Here is a 17,928-nt window from a genome sequence, read left to right on the forward strand (position 1 = left end):
ATGAAGCGGACCTCCTTGTGTCCCCACTTTATACTTGCAGACATATATTTCATATTGATTTCAACGAATAGAGTCAATGTAGTCCATAGTTAGGAAAGTGATATGTTAAGACACTACTTGCCTCATATTTTCTTCTCCAAAATTTTCTTACTGGTCTCTCTATTTAGGCTTCAGCAGGTCCAGTCAATGACAGTTTGGACTTGAGTTTTAACTTGGCTTGACTATAGCGTTGGCCCATCAAATGATATCGCAAAGGCCCATAACTTCCTTCCCCTAACCTCTCTTTCTCAAGTACTATGAGAAACTTTGTAAAAGTACAAAGTAACTTAAACCCTTTTTGCTGCAAATGACATCTCCAAGCACAAGCAAGAATCACCGATGCTTAAACCTGATATCAAAATGCAAAAACCTCGAGAATCTCAAGCAAATCCACGGACAGTTCCTCACAATCGGCCTCTCTCACCACACGTTTCCTCTGAGCAAGCTGCTTCTTTTATCCTCCACCCTCTGCTTACCCTACGCTCTCTCTATCTTCCGCCGCATCTCCAACCCTTCCGTCTTCCTCTACAACACCCTCATCTCCTCCATCGTCTCCACTCACCAATCCACTCAAACCCATCTCGCCTTTTCTCTCTACGCTCAGATTTCGAGACCCAACGAGTTCACGTTCCCTTCTCTCTTCAAAGCATCGGGCTTTCACCCTCGGTGGCATCGCCGTGGAAGGGCTCTTCATGCCCATGTGCTGAAACTTCTCGAACCGGTTAGTCATGATGGGTTTGTGCAAGCTGCGTTGGTTGGGTTTTACGCCAATTGCGGGAAACTGAGAGTAGCTAGGTCCCTGTTCGATCGAATTACAGAACCGGATTTAGCTACTTGGAACACCCTTCTCGCTGCGTACGCTAGCTCCGACGAAGGAGAAGGTGAGATTGACCACGAGGAGTGTTTGAGGTTGTTCGTGAATATGCGAAGTATCTCGTGTGTGAGACCGAACGAGGTTTCTCTTGTAGCTTTGATGAAGTCTTGTGCGGGTTTAGGTAGTCTTTGTGGAGGAGTATGGGCTCATGTGTATCTCTTGAAGACTAATCTGTCTCTTAACCAGTTCGTTGGAACTTCTCTTATCGACCTCTACTCTAAATGTGGATGTTTAAGTTTCGCACGCCAAGTGTTCGATGAAATGCGCCAGAGAGATACATTGTGTTACAACGCAATGATCCGCGGTTTAGCGGTTCACGGGTTTGGCCTAGAAGCTATCGGATTTTACAAGAAATTGATCTCCCAAGGACTAGCCCCGGACGAAGCTACGTTCCTGGTGACCATATCCGCATGTTCGCACTCGGGTCTAGTGGACGAGGGTCTTCAAATTTTCGACTCGATGAAAGCCGTTTATAATATCGAGCCTAAGGTTGAGCACTATGGATGTTTAGTTGATCTACTTGGAAGATCCGGACGGCTGGAAGAAGCTGAAGAATGCATCAAGAAGATGCCGATGAAGCCAAACGCGATGTTGTGGAGATCGTTTCTAGGATCAGCTCAAATCCACAATGACTTGGTGAGGGGTGAAATTGCGCTAAAGAATTTGTTGGGGTTAGAAATTGAAAACAGCGGAAAGTATGTGCTTTTGTCGAATATTTATGCCGGAATGAACCGTTGGGATGACGTGGAGAAGACCCGGGAACTTATGAAAGACCACCGTGTTAATAAATCTCCAGGGATTAGTACTAGTAATTAATTAAATGCAATTATACCACCGATCATTTTGAGTTTGCTTTAATTTGCCTATTTATTTGAATTTAGAACTTGTTGATTAGAAAACGCATGTTGACAACTCGATACGTGTATCCCAAAACTATTACAAAATAGTTTTATAATTAGTGTAGATGGTTGGAAAATATTCGATTTCATATCTTGCCTTTACAGAATATATATAAACTAAAACAGTTGTTATCTTGTCCTTTACATGAATTAATCAAATAATAGCAGTCCTGCCGGTGGGGGCGAATGGGATTAGGTGCTAATTGACACATCATCAACAAGTAGAAACGTTATTCCGACCAATGTCCATTCACTTATCCACTAACAAATATTTTAGCATTTTAATTGATGTATTTATAACATCACGGATCCACTAACCGTGTCTTAATTATTACAAGATTTTTGATTAATCAATGTGCTTGTAAGAGACACAACAACAAGACAATTTCCTCAATGGCTTCTTCAGCCGCCATCGTCTTCTCCGGTTCTCCTTTTCGATCATCACCACTCACTAGCCATCGTGTTTCCCTCCACGCCTCTAGACCCGTCTCTCTCCGTCGAGGCGGAGTCTTTTCCCGCCGCTGTCTCGCCGTGAAAGCGGCTCTGATCGAGCCGGACGGAGGGAAGCTCATGGACCTCGTCGTCGAGGAATCAAAACGACGCGTGATGAAACGCGAGGCGGAGACGGTTCCCGTAAGGATCATGCTGAATCGCGTGGACCTCGAGTGGGTGCACGTGCTCAGCGAAGGCTGGGCGAGCCCGCTCCGAGGCTTCATGAGACAGTCAGAGTTCCTCCAAACACTTCATTTCAACTCGATCCGGCTCGAAGACGGCTCCGTCGTCAACATGTCGGTTCCGATCGTTCTCGCGATCGACGACGAGCAGAAGAGTCGCGTCGGCGATTCTGACCGGGTCACGCTCGTTGACTCGTCTGGTAACCCCATCGCCATACTCAGCGAGTAAGTCCTCTTCATCAAACATGTGTTCTTGAAGTTCTTGATTATGATTCTTGATTTATTTTGAGCGCAGCATCGAGATTTACAAGCACCCTAAAGAAGAACGTATAGCAAGAACCTGGGGAACAACAGCTCCAGGTCTTCCTTACGCAGAAGAAGCAATCACCAGATCAGGAAACTGGTTGATCGGAGGTGATTTACAAGTCCTGGAGCCGATCAAGTACAACGACGGTCTTGACCGGTTCCGTCTGTCTCCCTCTCAGCTACGTGAGGAGTTCACAAAGCGGGACGCGGACGCGGTTTTCGCGTTCCAGCTAAGGAACCCCGTACACAATGGTCACGCGCTTCTCATGACCGATACTCGAAGAAGACTTCTTGAGATGGGTTACAAAAACCCTGTCCTGTTGCTGAATCCACTTGGAGGATTCACTAAAGCCGATGATGTACCTCTCAGCTGGCGTATGAGGCAACACGAGAAGGTATATATATATTTAAAAAAAAACCTTACTTTTGCTTCCTTCTCTTCCAAGAAACTCTAGGATGATTTTATATAGATTAACATTGAATTATTTGGCTTTCTTTCTTCTCTAGGATATATTTGATTTTTGGTATTTGGTTGCATATGTAATTAACTTGCTGTGTTTTTTGGTTTGATCATGTAGGTGCTTGAGGATGGTGTTCTTGATCCAGAGACTACTGTGGTCTCCATCTTCCCATCTCCAATGCACTATGCTGGCCCCACCGAGGTTCAGTGGCACGCCAAAGCTAGGATCAATGCGGGAGCCAACTTCTACATTGTTGGCCGCGATCCGGCGGGTATGGGCCATCCAACAGAGAAGAGGGATCTATATGATGCCGATCACGGGAAGCAAGTACTCAGCATGGCTCCAGGACTCGAACGCCTCAACATTCTTCCCTTTAAGGTTTTAATTCAATCATTGATACTTTCTCTTAATCTGAAATTTCTTTGAATGTTTAAAGTCTGATGGATTTGGGTTTTCTTGTTTACATAGGTTGCTGCATATGATACAACTCAGGGGAAAATGGCTTTCTTTGATCCTGCCAGGTCTCAAGACTTTCTCTTCATATCAGGAACCAAGGTAAAACCTGATTCTACGTTCCATTATTCATACTTTGTAACTAAACGAGATATATCGTGTTTTTTTGGTTGTAGATGCGTGGCTTGGCGAAGAAGAAAGAGAACCCACCAGACGGTTTCATGTGTCCCTCTGGGTGGAAAGTGTTGGTTGATTATTACGACAGTGTCAACGCAGAGTCTGGTAACGGAAGGGTTTCAGAAGCTGCCATTTCTGCTTGAATGCAGAGATTCCGTGTCCCACAAGTTCACGTTTCATGTTCAATAGTTCCACTTCGCACAGAAGCTTGTGTTCGTGTATCAAAAAGATTCCCAAAATAAAACCAATGTATGATTATATAAAGTAACTGCGTGTTCTCTGCGTCTCTGTCGTCGCATCGATATGTACCATATTTGCGTATTGTTGTTTAAAAGAAGAAAACACTTATGATTGCGTTTGATCTGTTAACTTCTCAAAACATAACTGTAAACTAAAGAAAAACTAACTTCAACAAGACTGCATTAAGCAGAGAAGAGTTTTATGCATGTTTGCTATATGATGGTGGGGCCCATTGGCGGTGGAGGGTCTATTCCTGGCGGGGGAATCTCTGGTGGACGAGGAGGTTCCCAGTTTGGAGGCACCACATCAGGAGGTCTTTCCGGAGCCGGAGGATTTGGCGTATCTGGAATCGGTGGAGACGGGAGCGGTGGGACCGGAAACTCTGGGCCAGGACTTTGCGGCGGTCCAACCGGAGGTGGATCGCTAGGAACTGTGGTGACTTCTGGAGGAGTTTCCGACGGGTTTATCTCCGGTATATTAGGAAGTTCTGGGACTTCTAACGGGGCCCACTCTGGTCCTCTACTCGGCCGTGAAGGTAACTCTTCCTCCGAGGGAGAACCACCAGGATATTGAATTTCAGGTGGACCGGTTTGGCCAACGATATCAAACCGAGGAAGGGAGTAGGTCAACGACATGAATCCTCTGACCGGTTTAACCGATTTTGATGCTGCTATTAACCGTGTGGAACATTGTTTAGACTTGTATGAGCATAAGAAGAAATACCTCGTAAAATTAGCTGTGACCAAAGACATAACACAACTCTGCGACATGATCGTTTTTCTCCATCTTCCATAATTCTTACACGGACACAATTTAACAGGCTTCAAGTACATTGGCACGTGGCGCCAAAAGCCAAACACGTGTCAATCTGGATCAAGACGTGTTCACAATACACATGACTAATCGCGTACTCATAGAAAATGCAATCAGATATATGTAAATAGTAGATAAGATAAGTCACAAACGTACATTGAAAGATAACCATAACAAATATTTTTCCAAAGAATTAAATAAAAGAACACTACGAAGATGTAACGGGAGTGATCCTAGGAACTGCAACAGGAAACTCATGAATCTCATCACTCCATGGGTTAGACTTCTCAACCGGATCAATTGTTCTCAAAGCTTTCCAGACCGCACTATTACACTTAAAGCCCGATCCAAAAGCAATCTGCCAAGTCCTGTCTCCTCTCTTAATCCTCCCTTTAGCTTCACTATACGCAAGTTCATACCAAAGCGAGCTACTCGAAGTATTACCAAACCGGTTCAACGTCATCCTCGATGGCTCCATATGCCACTCGGACAAATCCAAATTCTTCTCTATCTCGTCAAGCACGGCTCTACCTCCAGCATGAATGCAGAAATGCTCGAACGCTAGCTTGAAGTCGGGAATGTAAGGCTTTATCTTCTTGACTTTGAAGACTTTGCGTGCCACGAGGGTTGCGAAAAAGAGAAGCTGTTCGGACATGGGTAGGACGAGTGGTCCGAGAGTTGTGATGTTTGTCTTGAGTGCTTCTCCGGCTATTGCCATTAGGTTTTTAGAAAGAGAGACTCCGACTTTGCCGGTTTCTTCTGCGTTGTTGTCTTCTCGTTGGTAAACGCAGCCAAATGCGTTGTCGTCAGCTCCTTTGTGTGTACGGACGGTGTGGATGAGCTGATATTTTGAGCGCCTGCGATCGGACGAACGGTTCGAGAGAAGTACGGCGGCTCCACCCATACGGAAGATGCAATTAGATAGAAGCATTGATCGGTCATTGCCTAAGTACCAGTTTTGGGTTATGTTCTCTGTGCTCACCACTAGTGCGTACGAGTTTGGTTGGACCTGCATTATTGTCACGATTCGATAAGGACTCGGCACATGTATAGAATTTAACTATAACAACATTCTTGCATGTAAAAGAAAAACTATAACAATAGTGGCTCTTTAGAGTTATGATGTGCAAAAAAAGAGAGTTAAGGATGTGCATGTGATATTTATATTCTATATTTTTTTGTAACTCAGTGCATGTGATATTACTACATAGAAAGTGTTAGTGTTGGAATTGCCAGATGTGTATGTATTCATCTAACATTGTTGTCGCTCATTTAAGAACTTTGATTCAATTTGCCAACCAGCTTAGAGATTTTTAAAAACTTGCAAGCATGTGCTACCACGTTGGTTTCTCAACTGTCTATATATGAATGATTACACACTATTTAAATATATACGTCTGTAACAAGTAATTGTAAATAGTTACGCATCCATCCTAATTAAACTCCTTTTTTTTTCGACAACCATCCGAAACTCCTAATTATTATACACTGTTGTGTTTGAAGCAGTTATTGTTTATCCATTTTCGCAACTACCACCTACCCACCTAACCCAAAGACTCAAAGCCCTGTCACTGTCAGAGTTTTCATAGACACGTGACATTTTCAACTTAATGGTTTCATACAACTCATATTACTAAAAGTTGCATCAATATAATTAAAGTAGCAGTTTAACAAATGATTCGATTTAGCCACACTTGCATGTTATAACACGTAACAAGGATGTGAAAGCGAATTTAATTGAGGAAATTATCTACCTGTAAATTGTATTAAATGCTTATTAAGTGAGACATGGCCGGAAATAATCAATACAGTAACTTTTAAATTTAATGAGCTGTCGTTTGCCTTTTCAAACATGTGAACGTTGAATTTAAGGAAGAGTCCTAGATTTTATTTTTACATGAATCATGATTACTCATAACAAATAGTCAAAACCACTAAACCGGACTAAACCAACCAGAATGACTAAAACATACTCCCTCTGTTTTATAATAGACGAAGTTTTAGTACTTTGCACACATATTAAGAAATTACTATTTTTAAACAAAAAATGATTGAAATATAATTTAAAACTAATTTATTTAATTATAAACACAATTAGTTAAAATTTGATTGGTTACACAGTTTTTGAGAAAGTTAAAGTTACATAGATATGTGAAAACATCATCTATTGTGAAACAAAAACAATCATCTAAAACATCATCTATATTGAAACGGAGGAAGTAATATTTTCTGTGAGAGTTTTAGAATTTTCACACCTTTTAATAAAACATGTTAAAATTTAGGTATAAGTGCGTAGTTTTTTATAATTTTATATTTTTAAACCAATAAAAATTTTCAAAAATGTAATTAATGTTCTTTAACTTTATAATTTTTCATTATCAGTTGACAAAAATTAGATTGGAAATAAAAAATATATATCTTTTTGAAACAAAATTTTTTGGTAGAATATAGATTTTTAGGAACGGATTGAGTAATTATTCAGACAAATTAAAGAGTATATAATAATATACCTGAAGAAGCTGTTTAGCGAGATCAATGGAGATAAGACCAGCACTACAACCCATTCCACCGAGATTATAGCTCAATATATTCCCTCTAAGCTTATACTTATTCACGATCATCGCAGAAAGTGACGGAGTCGGATTAAACAAACTACAATTCACCACAAGAATCCCAATATCCTTCGGTTTAATACCGGTTTTCTCAAGAACAGCGTCGATAGCTCCGAACATAACCGTCTCGGCTTCTTTTCTTGCTTCCTCCATGCAAGGATTTGGAGGAACACGAAGAAGAGCTTCAGGGAAGTACGTTTTCTGACCAAGACCGGATCTCTCTAGGATCTTTTGTTGGAAAGCGAGATTATCTTCCGTGAAGATACCTACACGTTGAGAACGGTCCATGAATGTTTCTCGAGTGCAGATCAGAGAAGGGTCTGGTTTGTAACATGAGAAGTCGAGGAGGAAGACACGGCGAGGACGAGTGGTGAAATAAGCGGTGGAGAGAGCGATTAAAAGTGCAGTGGCGAGGGTGGCGGAGAGGAAATGGAAACGGAGGTGGTTGTAGAGGATAGTTAGGTCGTTGAGGGAGAAAGAGGAGAGGTTGGCGATTGTGGCGGCGAGGAGAGGGAGGAGGAGGATGTAGAGAGCGTTGGAGATTAGGTAATGGTAACCGAGTTTGACGTATTTGAGACGAACGGATAAGAGAAAGTTCGGGAGGTTGTTTGGGTTTTGGTCGGCGTTTGTGACATGGACCGGGACAGGACGGTGAGGTTGGTCTTGGTTATGGGTCATGGTGAGAAGGATGAAATGTTTGAGCTTTTGGTGATAGTTAAGAGAGCTTGAAGAAAACTTTTTCCTATGTTGTTGTGATGAATAATGAGAAAAGGATATTTGTAAAGAAGAGAATTGTGAAATGTAAGTTTTTGTTCTGTGTGAGAGAAGAGAATGGCCTGAAAAGTTGGAGGAGTTCAGAGAATTTAAGGGAAATTTTTTTTAGAGAGAGACTTGGCTAATAAATGTAGTTAGGGAAATGGGAAATATTTAAGGAATAAAATAATGTTTTTATAGAATGTACACAAAGAATATTTCTAGCAAGTGAAGCTAGTAAATTAAGCGTGTTTCCCTTTTATGTAAAATTACACTATTTTTTTCTTTCTAAAACATCTTTTTAAAAGAAAACATCATAAGCTTAGGGGTTTTTGAAGTATTCTCTGTTTCAAATTTGTGGGATTGGTCATGAGCTTGCAAGGAAACATTACACTACCTAAGAAATATTATCTATATGTAATAACGATTGTAGGTTTATTTTATTGTATGGACTATGGATAGTTGACGGAAAAAAAGATTGTAGGCTAACACTTAGAAACTTATGTTTCCATTGTAATAAGATAGATTACAAGTTGATACACATGCCTCTAAAAAACATTCACTAATTAAATAAAAATATACTTTCACATAATGGTTTATTAAATATATTAAGATAATAATTAGCGAATATACTACTATAACAACATTTTAGTTCTATCCTAAGACAATTTCGTTTTATTTTATTTTCATAAACAAATATCTTTATTATTAATAAAAATCAAACTTTTGATTATATAAAAATGGAGTTGATAAAAAGAAAAGATTATATAAAAATGGATAAATAAAAGTTTAAGTAGAGAGGGAAGATGCAACTGCCCCAGCGAAAGCTTTTAATGGTTTTCTACAGCTGAGATTGACACATACGAGACGCCGATGACTTTTATCCCACTGGTGGCTAACATTGGCCGGGTACGTGTAATTAACTATTATACCCTTCTTTGACCCAATAATTTCGAGACTAGCCTCTTTTACGAACAACTTGTGGACATTGAATGGGAGGGCCTACTTCTATTCACGTATATGGTAGTATATGATTTGTATTTCTTTGCTCTAAGAGTCTGAGTGGTTAAATGTTAAATATGTGATTTGTATTGTCCGTGTGAACTGCGTAGTTGTGTATTTGAAACATATACTGACGGACCGAGATAAAGTTTGTTGAACTAATAAGTATGAAGAAAAGTGTAGGTCACCGCTTTTGAAGGTATATACTAAATACTAAGTTTCATCGTTAACATCACGATGTGTTTTCTTGATTATTTAATTTTGTACATATTGAAGAAAAAGATATGGTTTAGGCCATCAAATTGACGATATTCTGTTTCAAGTTGCTGGGTTTTTAAAAAGATATAACATTGGGTTTCAAGTTGGCTGAATTTTTCAAAAATGATATAGTTCTTAGTAACAATTTAACTTGGTACAAAAATTACGCATCATATTAATATATATCGCAGCTGAGATTGGTGGTTGATTGGGATCTTCATTGATGAAAATTCGAGTTTAGTTTCTCCTAGTGATTACTTTTAGAACAAGTTTGGCAAAACCCTTTATTAGGTTTTAGAAAAGTTTCTCCTATTATTAGTTTGTTGAACTAATAATTAGCATTCATTTGAATTTTGATAATTTTGAATATCTCTTAGAGCCTTTATATTATTAGTATTTTCTCCACAAAAGTAACTTTTTAGGTTTTACGAGAATTCGAAGACCAGCTAACTCCATAAAATAAGTGAAATGTATTAAATGGCTATACTCGTCAATTTCAAATCCACCGTATATTACGATTTACGAGAATTCGAAGACCAGCTAACTCCATAAAATAAATGAAATGTATTAAATGGCTTTCGGTTGGTTAGTGGGATCGGATGTATCAGTCTGGGATCAGATCAAGAGGACACAATGGGGGAAACGTATTTTGTAGAAATTAATGGGGACAAATAAAGAAAGCTGGAGGACGTTGGGGTGACAGCTTGAAATATACTAAATGTTATGGAGAAGCATTTTTGAACATGGAGAAACATATGACATAAATTTATCTCTAGGGACACAGACTCTCTTATTCATTTCCTTCTTAACCTCCCCATTATGTCATCGCCTGCCTCTTTTGTTATGGTGTTTTTTTTGGCGTATATTTCATAAGCACTGTTTTCACTTTTCATATACGACTTAGCTCCGCATTTGAACCGATAAATCTGGTACTCGTAAATAATCCAGTTCAGATTTAACAAAATATCCGCTAATTAAAATCTGATAAAACCCAATAAAAACTAAAAAATGCATTTGTGACTCGACAACCACTGGTCCGGTAAAAACCAAGAAAAATGATAATATTTCTAAAAAATGTTGATTAAAATTTTCATATTTTTTATTATTACACAAAATTAAATAAACTACAAAATTTATGTTTCTTTACATTTTGATGGAATTTGTATCATGTCATTCAAAGAAAATGGGAATAAAGAAAACTAATATTTATTGATATGATAGTATTAGACTATTATTTTATTTTTGTTATTGATAATATATTATAAGTTTATTTATTTATTTATAGATTTATTTTAGATTTACAGTTTAAATTTATAATATTTTTATTTAATTATTTGTTATCTTATTTTTAGCCAAATAATTATTTAGTATTATACATTAATCAAATAATTTATTTTCATGACTGATGGAAATTGACATTAAATTTTTTAAAATATTTAATAATATTTTATAAATAAAACATAATATTTATTTCATCTTATATTTTCAATGGTTAATAACATTATGTTCTTATATAGTTATATATTATAATTTATTAATTTATTGGGTTGCGTTCAACCATGGTTGTTCCAATGACTCAGTGACTCTGAGAATAATTTGGTTTAGTATATGAGTTGGGTTTAAGACATTGTTAATCATCAGTCACAAAATCTAATATTTTCTCAGTGTTTTACAAACTTGCAAAAATATCTAATAATTAGTAAGGAATTAACGATTTTGACTTTAAATTCAAACATATTATATATATATATACATATTACATTATATACATATCTTTATTAAGAATATATATTTTTATCAGGATATGAATAAATTATTTTTTATTAATACGAATAAAATATTTTAATAACAATGTACCTCATGAGAGACTCAAACTTGACCGAATAAAACAAGTCAAACTAAACATCATATATGTTGGCGATTCTATTGTGTTTCTCCAGACATACTTGTATTCCTTCACCACTATTACTGTTTAAGACGTTCTCAGATAACATTTCAACATACTTCCCTTTTCTTCATTCGTTTTGTTTGAGACATATCAAACAAATAAGTTTTGTGTCAAACTTAAGAGTCTGAAAGGGTTTCATAGCTGTTCACTACTAGTGATAAGTGACTAGGCAATATAGAAAACATTAACTTAATTATAACTCACCGACCTAACACTTCATGTGTGCTTAGTGATATAGAGCCTCAACGATATATTTCACGTACTCGTGTGAATGTAAGAAGTTTCGATTGACTAATTTTACCAGTTGGCATGTGTCAACACATAATTAGGGGAAAGTTTGTATGGTAAGTCATCCAGACTCTATGTATTAAATTAAAAATAGAACTAATACTTATTGCATGCTTAAAAAAATTCTCACCAAACGAAACAATTCCTGTGAGAATTATTGCCATAAGAAACCAATCTATTAGGCCAATTTAAATGAGACACCAAATCACAGATTTGGTGTAATTTCATCTCTAATGGAACACTAAAAATTACACAATTTCAGCAAATTTGGTATAGAGTAAATAGTATAATATCAAATTTATTGTAATACTATTCATCACTCCAAGTATTTAATATACATATTTTATTGTGTTTCATTTAATAATATAGTTCAATTATTATTAATAATTAGTTCAAATTTGTAACTAAAGATAAATATACTATTTTTACATAATTAAAATATTTATTTATTTTATTTTTAAGTAAGAAATCACTAAATAATATTTTATATTATAAAAAATAAAATATCATAGAATTTTATCTTTTAATTTTAAAATATAAAATTATAATGAGTATTTTATAAAATATAGAAATTAATAATATAATTTGGATAAGATTGAAATGCATATACAATTTGAAATAAACGGTTAAAACATAAATTAAATATATTATTTTGTTATGTGTTTTTAAGAATTAATAGTTAGTAATTTTAATATAATATAATATAATATATTATTTTGTTATGTGCTTTTAATAATTAATAGTTAGTAATTTTAATATAATATAATAAAAAATAAATACATAAAAGTATAATATTGCTAAACCAAAAATTAAAAATGTAAATAAAATTTATAAACATAAAATTACAAAAATTGAACAAACATAATATCTAAGTATGGTAAAACAATTATTTGCCAATTAAAAATAATAGAAATATAAAAAAATATTAAAACTATGACAAAGCTTTTTTCTATAATGGATTAATGATAAATTAAGAAGATCAGTGGATAACCATTACCTAACTACACTAGTCTTTGTTATTTGAATACATAATTTCCATGAAAATTACCACTTGTTTTTATTTGTTATATACCTTTTTATAACTAAAACGTTTGTGGCAATCCACCCAGATAAATCCAAATCTTAACTTAAGTAATTTTGGGTAGTATTTGTTTCTAAGTAGTTGAGATAAAATGCTAAAATCAAGGAGAAACTGGCTTTATCATATCTACTCTATTAAAATAGAGTCCTAAATTTATCTACTATTAAAGTTGTCATTTAAATTTTAGGCTCTTTCAAGTTTGTTAGTAAGCTACTTAATTTATGGACCATTTAGAGTTATTAGTTATATATAACATATAACACGCTACTATGATAATAAAACTGGACAACTTAAACTAAACCAACGTGTAATCTATTATAAGTAAACCAACCTATTAATTCAAAATTAAAATAAAATTAGACCGAGTGCTATATAGAATTAGATTAGCTGTAGAATAACTCTCATTGGACCTCTTTTTCGTGTATATGAAACTTGGCTTTAAGTTGATTGACCCTTGATTCTTTTCTCTTACCAACATCATCATCACTTAAAGAACATGAATATTTTTTATCCTATCATTGCTGAATCAGTTACCTGTATCATATTTTGATAACCATATTAAACAAAAGTTGAAGAAGCTAAGCCATTTTTCATTTTCTTTTCTTGATCCAGAAAAATTGTCAAATAGTTAGCACCAACCAAACCAATCCGGTTTAATATGAGTTTCCAAAATTGCAAGAAATTATGAATAGTGTTATATTGTGTCTATATGTTTGAATTTATTATATGATCATCGATTATTCTTTCTAACCCAACAAATCATCTACGTTCAATTCAAAAAAGATAGTAGTAGCCACAAAATATGATAAGTAAAGTGTATATACTATACCGTCTTGATTTTTTTATTTTTTCTATTACTGATTTACTTAAACGAGTTCATCCTAAATATTTATATAGGAACCAAATAGGATTTTTTACACTTAAAGCAAATATATGTGCGTAAATATATGATACAATATTAACTGAAATCTTTGACTTTCTCACAAATTTTGATATTATGTATATATGTTTTTTTTAACTAACAATTTTGAAGATAATATCCGACTTCAGTGCAATTAGCTAATCTTCAAACTTTTTGGTACTCAACGATTTAATCTAATTCATTATACTATAAATATACCTCTAATATTTCTTCAATGAAATCACTCTTGTGCATTTAAAAGATGGCTTAAAAAAACGCTTTTGCTTACAAAATAATTTCATATCCAATGGTTGTAAGGAAGAGAGAGACAGTGGAAACTTTGATTAGATCTAGAAAAACATATCATTTCTACTACTTTTCTTAGCTATCTTTAGAAAAATAAAAATGGTTAAAAGACAACACAATGTTTTCTCAGTGTTAAAGTATCGCTATATTAAGATATTAGAAGATCACATAACAATGTTCAGTTATTCAAAGTATTGAAGGGTCTCTTGCAAAATATGTTTGATCTTTAATAAGGTTTTAGATGATTTTAATGAATTGCATGGATTAAAGTGATTTTTGTTTAATCATCCTAGAATATCAACTAAAACCATGAGATTTGAATTTTAATTTTTTAACTAATAAATTCTTCCAAAACACTTTAAAATCACTTGAAAAATTTAAAACTATACAACTTAGAATATTATTAATAGCACTGGATTTCAGAGTACTTCATAAAATGTCAAGTTCAATAACACTAGATTTTAAATATCTTTTTTAATTCATATTTGAATAATAGTGAATTTGTCAAATCTCAATTGAATACACCTCTCCTCCCCCCTCCCTCCTCCCCCCCCCAAAACAAAAACAAAATTCCAAAATAATCAACTGAACCATATATTTCAACAGACCAAAAATAAACTCCAAATTTAATGGAAAATGTAAAATTATTTATAAAACTTATTTTACATAAATTTAAAATAAATGAAATCCCGCGCTAAGCGCGGGTTAGAATCTAGTTATAGTCTAAAACACAACATGGTAATGGTAACGATCAATCAAAGAAAGAGCCAGCCTCATTTACTTTAGATTACTCTCCAACCACTCCTAAATTAATTAGAGTTGGGAATCATTTGTTTATGATTCCTATATAATTGTCCTTTGGTCTAATGAAGTGACTTGACCTCACTAGTACAACTAAACCGACCAAAGCAAAGTCCAACTAGTTGTCTTCTTATGATATATTTTGGATTTAACAAGGAAGTTTGTTTTATCTGAATTCATGGTTCAATTGCTAATTTTATTTGTTTGCTTGATAATTTGATTATCCTTTGTTTGATTAGTCAAACAATAATGATCGTCTGTCAACATGCATAATTGTAATCCTCATTTAAACTAGGACCAAAGACTCAAAATTGGACCCAACATGCAAAGTGTTTGATAAAGTCGGGCCGTTTACACTAAACGTAAGAAAGCGAGCAATAGAACATGAGCAATGTATTAGTTGAATAATGTGAGAATACATGTGAATTGTTTGGATTGAAAGATTTAGATATGTTGAAAAAATCAAATGGGTTATATGTTGCCATCTATTGTATTTTTACTGGCTAAATATTTTGTACTTTTTATTTCCTCCAATTTATTTAAATTCAATTATTGTATATTAATTTTTAAATAACAATTATACCAAAATTCAACAATTTTATATTAAATAGTCTCAACAATATTTTTATACATGAAAATAACAATTCTATACATGAAAACTAGTCTCATTTCATTTGAATATTTCTTTTCTATTAAATAGATCTCAACAATATTTTTTTTTCAACACGTAATCTTCTTCTAGTTTTCCTTTTTGTTATTTAAATTAATTATAAATATATTTTTATTAATATAAAGTTATTAAATTATAAAATGCAAGAAAATGAATTAAAAGTGGTGGGATAGTGTACTGAATTTTATTAAACAAAAGTAATATAATAATTAAAAATAAATGAGTGTTTAAAAAGTAGGTGGAAGAAAAATAAACTGATATGGAATGTTTAAACAGAATGTTGAATAAAGTAATATGTTTCAAATGAAAATGTTATATATATATATATATATATATATCCAACGTGACATTTGTGGATTTGCTAGACATTTCGTAATAATAGTCAATAATCATTAATCTATTGTTTACAAACACACACAAAACAAAGAAGATGAGATTTTTAATTTTTCTATGGCTCCAAAATTCTGAGAGAGTCATATAAAGAGAAAAATGGCCATTATTACTTCACCGATGACCATTCTTTCTCCTTTATCGATTCAAAAGAAAATCGAATCTATTAGCAAAGAAAGCTTGAGAGAAGATTTTATTTAAAACGAACATATTTCCTAATTAAAAATTATATACTGAAAAATACTATAAAATATATACAGTGTAAACAAGCAGATTAAGCTAAAATAAAAAAGTAAATCCAACCAAATTAATCATAAGATAATCAATTTTAATAAAAAATATTTCATAAAGATATCTGGAATGTTTATACTGGATTTAAGATGTTCAAACTAACAAATCAATGGTTTGTTTATGATATCAACCACATGGTCATTTACTTAGTAAATCTCGTAAAATACTAAAATGATAGACGTTAAAGATTTTTTAAAATACAATATAAAAATATAAATCATCCTGAACAAATAACCATTCTATAGTATAACTAAATAAATTTTAAATATAATGTATACAATAAAAATTAATAAAAAAGTAAAATATATAAATATAGATCACTATATTTTAATAAAGTTGAATAAAAAACCTAAACAATAAGATTATAGAATTATAAAAATATAACACATGTAAAACACTAAAATATAAATCATATATTTAAAATATTCATAATAATATTAAAATTATAAATTTACAAAAAAAAAAATATCCGTACGGACGTGCAGACTAAATTCTAGTATACTCTTAATATAGAGATTTGAGCAGAGCTTGATCCAACTTCTCCCGAACATTATAACAATATAAATTAATCTATAGTATTTTTTCGTACAAATCAGAATTTATAGAAATGTAGATTGCAGCTTACTATTAAAGAAAAAAAATCTGAAAGAGTTGATGATTGCACTCGCATCCCTTTCAAACGAATACTCAACCAAATCATTCCACAGAAAGCAAAAAAGAAAAACAACATTTTGTCATCAAAAAGCAAAATTTAAACCTCAATATTCATCCTCAGCATATGATCTAGAAATAAACGGTTGTTTCTTTACGCAATAAGAAATCATCAAATCATCAACAAACGTATTGAAACTTGTAGAACATCAAATCAAAACAAACAACTTAATCTACATCAGTAAAACATTTCAAAGCAAGATCTGAAGAAGCAAAGTAGAATTATCCATTACGAATTCCATATTTATCCTGCTATATATAAACGCCTTTAGAAGTATGAGCTACTTTATAATCCTAAGAAGTACTTTAAGTGACAATTATCACATAATTTGAAATATGACTGAAGATCATTTGGTAATGTTATTGCTACAAAAAAAATTATCATGTCCGAAGAAAAAATGTGTGATCTTTATGAGTTTTATAAAAACTCAAAAGTATGAGTGTTTTTAAAAAAATTTTGAAACTATTGCCGAGAGTTTTGCTTACGCCCATTAATTCATATTTAACCAATAAACATCATTCTTTTGTAAAAGTTCTCATTTCTTGTACAACATCCTTTAAATAAATTATGTAAAATTCCTATTCAATAACACCATTAAGAAACACACTAGAAATTCCGGTTGATTCAAAAATGACTCCTTAGATGCTAAAATATTTAACAAAAAGTTGTACAATAGCCATATTTTCCCCTGGAGAAAATATTTCATTGTAATCAAAACTTTTTTTGTGTATACCGACTTAGCAAACATGGTTTATAGCTCTAAAAACTTCCATTATCATAAGAGGGGGGATTAGTAGGAATTTCAAAAGTTGATAAATATTATAGAAAAGAAATATTTTGATGGAATCTAAGAATATGTCCACCCATATTTAGAATCCATTTTTTCGTAGATTGTCGTGGATTAATATTAACTTTTCTCTGCCATAATTGATGTAAAGTAATTATATAATCATATTCTTTTATATGTTATTCATATAAT

General features: G+C 33.5%; 4 protein-coding genes across 4 annotated transcripts; 2 read left to right on the forward strand and 2 right to left on the reverse strand.

Annotated features, from left to right (window-relative positions):
- Positions 1–287: 287 nt before the first annotated feature.
- Positions 288–1,891, forward strand: LOC106409129 (pentatricopeptide repeat-containing protein At5g43790). Its single transcript, XM_013849811.3, has one exon. The coding sequence runs from the start codon at positions 347–349 to the stop codon at positions 1,727–1,729; it is 1,383 nt and encodes a 460-aa protein (XP_013705265.1). The 5' UTR covers positions 288–346; the 3' UTR covers positions 1,730–1,891.
- A 311-nt stretch (positions 1,892–2,202) lies between these two features.
- LOC106410303 (ATP sulfurylase 4, chloroplastic) lies at positions 2,203–4,201 on the forward strand. Its single transcript, NM_001315829.1, is given in 5 exon segments — positions 2,203–2,711; positions 2,782–3,187; positions 3,371–3,631; positions 3,722–3,808; positions 3,883–4,201. Coding segments are annotated over 5 exon segments (1,404 nt in total). The 5' UTR covers positions 2,203–2,205; the 3' UTR covers positions 4,027–4,201.
- A 9-nt stretch (positions 4,202–4,210) lies between these two features.
- Positions 4,211–5,010, reverse strand: LOC125609888 (vegetative cell wall protein gp1-like). Its single transcript, XM_048781479.1, has one exon. It carries the CDS (start codon positions 4,954–4,956, stop codon positions 4,336–4,338), a length of 621 nt encoding a protein of 206 aa, XP_048637436.1. The 5' UTR covers positions 4,957–5,010; the 3' UTR covers positions 4,211–4,335.
- Positions 5,011–5,034: 24 nt separating this feature from the next.
- LOC106410302 (3-ketoacyl-CoA synthase 20) lies at positions 5,035–8,399 on the reverse strand. The gene is made up of 2 exons (XM_013850795.3): positions 7,447–8,399; positions 5,035–5,945 (listed from the first exon to the last, which is right to left on the reverse strand). The coding sequence occupies exons 1-2, from the start codon at positions 8,224–8,226 to the stop codon at positions 5,145–5,147; spliced, it is 1,581 nt and encodes a 526-aa protein (XP_013706249.1). The 5' UTR covers positions 8,227–8,399; the 3' UTR covers positions 5,035–5,144.
- Positions 8,400–17,928: the final 9,529 nt, after the last annotated feature.

This window comes from Brassica napus, chromosome A6 (assembly GCF_020379485.1).
Source record: "Brassica napus cultivar Da-Ae chromosome A6, Da-Ae, whole genome shotgun sequence".
NCBI classification, from domain to species: domain Eukaryota; kingdom Viridiplantae; phylum Streptophyta; class Magnoliopsida; order Brassicales; family Brassicaceae; genus Brassica; species Brassica napus.